Source organism: Panthera leo, chromosome C1 (genome assembly GCF_018350215.1).
Source record: "Panthera leo isolate Ple1 chromosome C1, P.leo_Ple1_pat1.1, whole genome shotgun sequence".
Taxonomy (NCBI): Eukaryota; Metazoa; Chordata; class Mammalia; order Carnivora; family Felidae; genus Panthera; species Panthera leo.
In genome coordinates, this window is record NC_056686.1 from 212252476 (window position 1) to 212260094 (window position 7619).

The 7619-nt window shown below is 63.7% G+C and overlaps 1 protein-coding gene across 1 annotated transcript; it reads left to right on the forward strand.

Moving 5' to 3' along the window:
• The first annotated feature begins 321 nt into the window (after window positions 1-321).
• B3GNT7 (UDP-GlcNAc:betaGal beta-1,3-N-acetylglucosaminyltransferase 7) lies at window positions 322-4421 on the forward strand. Its single transcript, XM_042953358.1, has 2 exons — window positions 322-386; window positions 2469-4421. Exons 1-2 carry the CDS (start codon window positions 376-378, stop codon window positions 3661-3663), a joined length of 1206 nt encoding a protein of 401 aa, XP_042809292.1. The 5' UTR covers window positions 322-375; the 3' UTR covers window positions 3664-4421.
• Window positions 4422-7619: the final 3198 nt, after the last annotated feature.

The following is a 7619-nucleotide window of genomic DNA, read 5'->3' on the forward strand; positions in this document are numbered from 1 at the left end:
GCGGGGGAAACCGAGTACCCGGGGGCAGGGGTGACGGGAGCGATCCTCGTGGGCTCCGAGGTCCCCACTCCCGGTCGGGCCTCGGGTTCCGCCTCTAGGAAATGGGCCACCCGCGCTCGCCGCAGTGCGGAGCGATGGCCCGGCGGCCGAGGGGCTGGAGGGCCGGGGGCGCCGAAGGGGTTAACGCACCTGGGCCGCCGCCGCCCCTCCCGGTCCCTCCTCCGGCCGCGGGGAAGTGGAAAGTCGCGGCGGGGGCGCGGCCCGGCCTTCGCTCCCGCCCGCCCCGTCCTCGTCCCCGCCCGCCGTCCCCGAGCCGCGGCGCCCAGAGCTGCGACCCGCGCGCCCCGCTCCGCCGCCGCCCCGGCCCGGGCCGCCATGTCTCTGTGGTGAGTGGGGGACCCGGCCGGGCCGTCGGGCGGGGGGCCGGGCCGGGGGGCGCGGGGACCCTGGGCTCCCTCCCCCGAGGTCCGGGATGCACGGGGGTGGGGGGGGGAGCCGGGCGGCTCTCGGGGATGGGAGGATGCCGCGCCGGGTGCCCCGGGGCTGGCCTCAGTTTCCCGGGACGGACGGGCTCGGCGGCGGCGGCGGCGGCGGCGGCCGGGATGCCCGGGGGTGCGCGGCGCCGGCACCAGCCGGACGCGGCCGGGCTCCGCGGAGCCCGTGCGCGCTGCCCTCGCCGGCGGCCCCTCGGCTCTGCCCGGCCCGGGCCCCGCGGCACCCTGAGCCCACCTCGGGACCCCGGGCTTTGGGGACTCAAGGGCTCTCCGGCAGCCCGGTCGCGTCCCCCGTTCTGAGGGCCTCCTGCGTCCTGAGCGACCGCCGTCCTCTCCCCGCTTCCCGCCCCCCCCCCCCCCGCCCCGAGGGGCTTTCCTTCCTCCAGGGGAGCTCGGGCCTCCAGCCCCACTCCCCCTGTCCCCTTCTCTTTACTCCCCTGAGGGACTTCAGTCCTACAAATGGAGTGGGGTGGTGCAGGTGGATAGGCCTGGGCAGAGGGGCCTCGCCCGCATCCCCTTCCCCTGGGGTGACCCCCGCCGGACTTCCTCCAGTCCCGACCTCCCCGACTCAGGGGAAGGGGTGTTTCGCTGAAACGCCTGGGGCAAGAGACCCTGACCCAGAACATTCTGCTGTCCCCCTTGGGAGGGTCGAGTCTTGGGTCACACCCCCACTCCAGCACCTGGGGTGACCCAGTCTTCCTCCTACCCCATAAACCGGAACCCTGGGAATCCATGGGAAAACATCGCTCCAGGGGGCTCAGCATTTACCAGCCCTGGGTGCCTGAACCTTCAACTAGTCAGGCATGAGGGCCACCCCCAACTTCTCCAGCATCCCTGTAATGCCACATCGCAGTCTATTTCTTCCATTTGCCCTGCGGCTCCCCCTCTGGAGGTTGGGGCTGTCTCCCTCTTGGCCTGGCCCTGTGACGCCACACTTCTGGACTGCCTGTGTCCCCAAAGCCCCCAGCCCCTGTGTCTCCACAAGAGAGACCAGGCCAGGAGGCCTAGCCACCTCCAGAGTGTGAGCTGAGGAGAGAGGGTCCTGGGGCCCCAGGGCTCAGGCCCCCTGCCTTGGGCCTGCCAGCACCTCTAGCAAAAAGCTCTAATTTTTGCTTCCGAAATGGGTGTGGTAGGAGCTCTGTGGACAAAGAGGGTCCCTGGAGAGTGGAGGTCTGAATGTGTTCCCTTCCCCGGGGAGGCAGAGCTGGGGGAACGCCATCTCTCCTAGGGGGAGAGTGGGGCCCAAGCTGAGCAGAGCCGGTAAGACGGCAGGAGACCCCTGTCCCATTCTCGGGCCTCGCTCGGCCATGAGGGCAGCTATTGTGCCCACTTCTATTGTGCCCTTCTTCAGGTCCCACGTTAGAGACTGTCCCTGGTGTCCCCCCAGAGGTTCCTGAGCTCCCAAGCTGTAGAGCGGGTGCTGTCTCTGCCCCCCCAGGATGGTTCACCCCAATGGGTCATGAAGTTTGCACAGAGAAATGAAAGCAAACCGGGTGCCTTGCCGGGGTCGGGGAACAGGCAGAAAGTCTCCACCAGAGGTCGTCCTTGTAGACGCACAGCATCCCCGGACTGCATACCCACTGTGTGCCAGGCACATTAGACAGCACTCCAATTCCTTGTTGTTATCCTCATGCCGGGGAAAAAGAAATGACAGTTTGGAGAGGTTAAGGGGACCCACTCAGAGTCACTCAGCTTATAAGTGGCAGAGCCAAGATTTAAACCCCTGCAGCCTGACTCCACAGTGCTTGTACTTAAACTTCGTGCATCGAGGTTGCCCTGGTCCTGGAAGAGGGAAGTCAGGGTGGGGGAGAAGGCAGGACCCTCCTCTGACCACTCGGGCCGCAGGACCTGAGTCTGTGTCCAGGCTCCACATGCCCATCTGGGACTGCAGCTCCGAACAAGGCTGCTGGAGAGTCACAGGGGACTCACCCCTTCCTCTCTCCTCTGAACCACCCTCCATCCCCTCACCCCTAGGAAGAAAACCGTCTACAAGAGTGTGTGCCTGTCCCTGGCCCTGCTGGTGGCCGTAACGGTATTCCAGCGCAGTCTGACTCCCAACCAGTTTCTGCAGGCACCCCCGCCCCCCACTCTAGAGCCACCAAAGGCTCAGAAACCAAGTGGACACCTGGTGAACCCCAACAGTTTCTGGAAGAACCCGAAGGATGCGGTTGCCCCCACGCCCATGGCCTCACGAGGGCCCCAGACTTGGGACATCAACATCACTAACTGCTCGGTCAATGTCAACCTGACCCACCAGCCCTGGTTCCAGGGCCTGGAACCACACTTCCGGCAGTTTCTGTCCTATCGCCACTGCCGATACTTCCCCATGCTGCTGAACCACCCGGAGAAGTGCCACGGTGACGTCTACCTGCTGGTGGTGGTCAAGTCGGTCATCACGCAGCACGACCGCCGCGAGGCCATCCGCCAGACCTGGGGCCGTGAGCAGGAGACGGTGGGCAGGGGCCGCGGCGCCGTGCGCACCCTCTTCCTGCTGGGAACGGCCTCCAAGCAGGAGGAGCGGGCCCACTACCAGCAGCTGCTGGCCTACGAAGACCGCCTCTACGGCGACATCCTGCAGTGGGACTTTCTCGACAGCTTCTTCAACCTGACCCTCAAGGAGATCCACTTCCTCAAGTGGTTTGACATCTACTGCCCCAAAGTTCACTTCATCTTCAAGGGCGACGACGATGTCTTCGTCAATCCCCCCAACCTGCTCGAATTTCTGGCGGACCGGCAGCCACAGGAAGACCTGTTTGTGGGCGACGTCCTGCAGCACGCCAGGCCGATCCGCAAGAAGGACAACAAATACTACATCCCGGGGGTTCTGTACAGCAAGGCCAGCTACCCGCCGTACGCGGGCGGAGGGGGCTTCCTCATGGCCGGCAGCCTGGCCCGGCGCCTGCATCACGCCTGCGACACCCTGGATCTGTACCCCATCGACGACGTCTTCCTGGGCATGTGTCTGGAGGTGCTGGGCGTGCAGCCCACGGCCCACGAGGGCTTCAAGACTTTCGGCATCTCTCGGAACCGCAACAGCCGCATGAACAAGGAACCCTGCTTTTTCCGCTCCATGCTTGTGGTGCACAAGTTGCTGCCCGCCGAGCTGCTGGCTATGTGGGGGCTGGTGCACGGCAACCTCACCTGCTCCCGCAAGCTGCAGGTGCTCTGACCCCGGCCCGACCACCGGGCCAGGCGAGGGCAGGTGTTCCTGAGCCCCAGAAATCATGGGGCCGGAGCCGCAAAGCCAGGACGTGGTCTGTGGTCCCCTGCAGGGAGCTGGAGGGTTTGGGCCGTGTGCGCCCCTGGGTGTGATGGGGTGCAGTTGGCCGGAAGGAGGCCTCCCTGCGCGGACACTCCCCAGAAAGTGGAGCTGAGGCCCAGGACTGTCGGGAACTGCCCGGACCGCGGGGGGATCATCTCGGGCACCAGGCCACCAGCCACCGGTCGCCCTCCTAACCTGGGTGCCCTGCGTGGCTCCCCGTGACCTGGTGGAGGCCCTGGCGGTCTCTGAAGGAAGCCGGTGCTCAGGTACCCGGGTCAGGCCTGACCCCGGACGGGTCTGTGGCGGCCCTCTCGTCTTCACAGAGAAGATCCTCGTTCTCCCATGAAATGCCTCAGTCTCCCCCCGCTGGGCCCAAGCAGCCCTTTCAGGAGAGGCTCAGCCCTGTGCAGGCTCACAGGCCCCCCCCTTCCCCCACGGTCCCTGCCCCTGGGTCTCCAGGAGACGGAACCTCAGAAGGCCCTCAGCGCCACTCCCGCCCCCCAGACCCGCCTGGAGTTGCTGCTCAGTGTCTGCTCCCAGGTGGCCTGACTCCTGGCCGTGGCCTGTCATGCTCCATCTGCCCCTGTCTGGACGCGCGGCTGGCCGCTCCGACTACCTCAGCCATCCTCAGAACCTCCGGGCGGGCCGCAGCACCCCCCCCCCCCCCCCGCCCCCCCCCCGCCCCTGACACAGGGCCAGAGAGCAGTGCTCCAGCCCTCCGCGGTCACGGTGCTGCCCCACCGGCCCAGGGCCCTCGTGCGGTCCCACTGAGGCCTGGCTCCCCGGCCGGAAACCAGCTGGTTTGGCCCTGGAGATAGACGTTCCTCTATTACTGTGAAGTTTTATTTATGAAGAATCTGGAAGGAAAGAGTGCCGGGCCTCGGGAGATGGTGGTATTCTTCCCTCCCCTTCCCTCATTCCAGCAAAAGTCCACCTCCCTCGGCCACTCGCCTCCCCCCAGAGCACCCCCATGCCCGTCACAGCGCCCCCCCCCCCCAGAACCCTGCCCTCCCTGCACGCCTACTTCTCCAGGGCCTGAGCAGGCCAGCGTGTGCCCCTGGGAGGGGATGGAGGGACCCTTGTGTTCCGCCTCGCCCGGGGCCGGGGGTCCTTGTGGATGGGTGCAGAAGGATGCCACTTCATTTCTCAGGGTGGAGTCACCTGGGAAGCGACTGCGGGATCAACTCTGTTTTCTCAATAAAAGGAGGTGGTTGTTTTCCGGTGTGAAACTTCCTGTCACCATTGCCATCAGAGAGTGTCCGGGGCCCAGGTTGCCAGAGATTTCTGAAGACACGGCTTGTTCCTCCCTCTTGCTGGTGGGTACACAGGACCGCTTGAAGGGCTTTAGAGGGATGCGGGTGCCAGGATTAAAGCAGAGACCACAGAGAGACGCCCCCTGGACGGGGCGCTGGAGGGGAGAAGCATGCTGGCTAATGGTGCATTCCCGTGGAGCCTGATGCGCCCGTGAGCGGGGTCGGGTGGGGGTGTGCACGAGCTCGCGGGCTCCCTGATGTCCCTTGGGTCAACCTGGAAGCATTGATACGGTTGACGAGAAGCACTGAAACAGTGGCTCCGTGGGGTCGGGGGTTGGTGGTTCAGGGGACTGCAGGGTATGGGGAACCTTGGCCTAAGTTGCTTACCTCTAGGTTGGGGAAAGCAGCTGTCCCCAGAAGAGTCGCTGGGGCCCTAGTGAGCAAACCAGCTGCTCCCTGCCTGGGCCCAGCTCCAGGCATCACGGAGTAGGTCAGGTGCCCCCGGCTGTCTACAATGGGCCTCTCCTCCAGGGAAGTGGAAGGAATGGCTGGGTCCTAACGTCACACAACATCTAGGAGTGCAGAAGGGGGCACGGGACTAAACGGCTGTCCCTCGCGGCCCTGGCTGCCTGGGTCCAAGCCCCCAGAGGGAAAAGGGACACGGCAGCTCTTCCTCCTCAGCCCAGATTTTCCCATGTCTCAGACGACCAGCTGCATAATTTGAAGGGCCCAGTGCAAAATGAAAATGCAGGGCCCCTGGTTTTAAAAGTTAAGAATTTCCAGCTTGCCACAACAGAGGGTTAAACCAAGCACACAGCCTGCTGAGCACAGGTCACACCCCCAAGTTGTCAGCGCCCTGTGTCCCTCATACCCTGTGAAGCCAGGGGCTCCAGAAAGCAGAGGGGGGCAGTAGGTCCTCTGTCTAACCCGAGCTCAGTCCACAGAGGACAGGGGCATCAGGGAGGGACACCCAGGAGACTGGGAGGTGGAAGGTGGAAGCGACGAGCCCTGGGCGGGGTTCCAGGGACAGCACTGTGTTCGGCTAGGACCTGAAGAATGAAGTTTAGAGCTAGAGGAGGCCGTTGTACCTGAAGCAGAAAAGAGCTCCTCTCCGGGGGTGCTAGGGTGGGGTGTGAGAAGGGACAGGAGGGGCGCCTGGCTGGCTCAGTCAGTTTAAGTGTCCAGACTCTTGGTTTTGGCTCAGGTCATGATCTCACAGTTCGTGGGTTCGAGCCCCAAGTCAGGCTTCGCCCTGACAGCCCAGAACCTGCTTGGGATTCTTTCTCTCCTTATCTTTCTGCCCCTCCCCCACTCACACTTTCTCTCAAAATAAATAAACTTTAAAAAAGAAAGAAAAGAAAAACGGACAGGAGCCTGCGAGGAAGGTAGGGCCTAGTCTCAGGCCTGCATTGCAGGAAGATGTTCAGACTTGATCTTGAGAGCAAAGGGACAAGGTGCAGGGGCCCTGGGTGTGCACCCCCTTCCTGTGGGCCCCGTGGACCTGAGGCTTTAAGCGGAGACTGCACTTCCCAGCATGGGAATTTGCTCAGCCGTGGGCCCCCAGGGATGCCTTGCTGCTGACCCCATTTCAGACTTCAGGGGCCCAGGCCTGAGCTGGCAGAACTGGCAAAGGAGTGGGGCTTCTGTGCTGCATGGCAGGAGGAAGGGAAGAAGGTCAGGTTGCCCACCAAAGGGGGCCAGTATGTCAGGACCCCGCCCGACACAGGATGGGGAGCAGCCTTCAGCCCTGGGGGTGACAGTGCCTCTGCGTCCTGAAGGAGGGGTGGCATTCCTGCGCAAGAAGGGGAAGGAGGTCAGTCCTGGCTGGGAACATGCAGGGCATCAGGGACAGCGGCCAGCGGCCTGGCGGACAGGGCTGGAGATGGGAGAGACGGGGGTGGCAGTGTCCTGGTGAGAAAGGCGCATCTGCTGGGGGTGAGGTTGTTTTCCGCAGGCATGGAGGTTCCGCAGGCACCTTCCAGAGCCGGGAACAAACAAGATCGGGTGGAACCCTCGAGACATGTCCATGACCCCGGTCCCGTTTGGGACATGGAGAGGCAGCCAGTCCCAGGTCCCAAGAACATCAGGCTGACACAGCCCCAAGGCCGCCCCACCACTGTCCCTGGCTCCTCTGTCCCCTCAGCAGGAACAGAACTCCAGGAAAGAAGGAGTTGGTGACTGGGGACATCGCTGAGACCATGCCCACCCTACGCCGGCTGCCCAGAAGCATGGCTCCAGCCCAGAGGGCACCCCAGCTGACCAGCCCTCAGCCAGCTCCTGGCCTGGCTCTGCCCCTTCCACTCAGCTGGCCCTGGTTTCCTCAGTCTGCCTGGGAGTGTGACCTTGGTCTGATGCCGATCACTCGGGGAAACAGGCACAAAGGCCACTCGGGGAAGCTTTGCAGGTAACAGTGACGACAACTGCCATTTTATGGGGCTTAGTCAATATGCCTGGCATTTCACATGTATAATGGGTATGACCTTAACTCAGGGTACAAATACGGATACATTTCAGCGTTTCTCGTTGAGTGATGGAGCGCCAGCTCCTCCTGTGCCCCCACTGGCAGAAAACTGAAGCAGAGGAGGACATTCCAAAATACGCCCCTTTGGC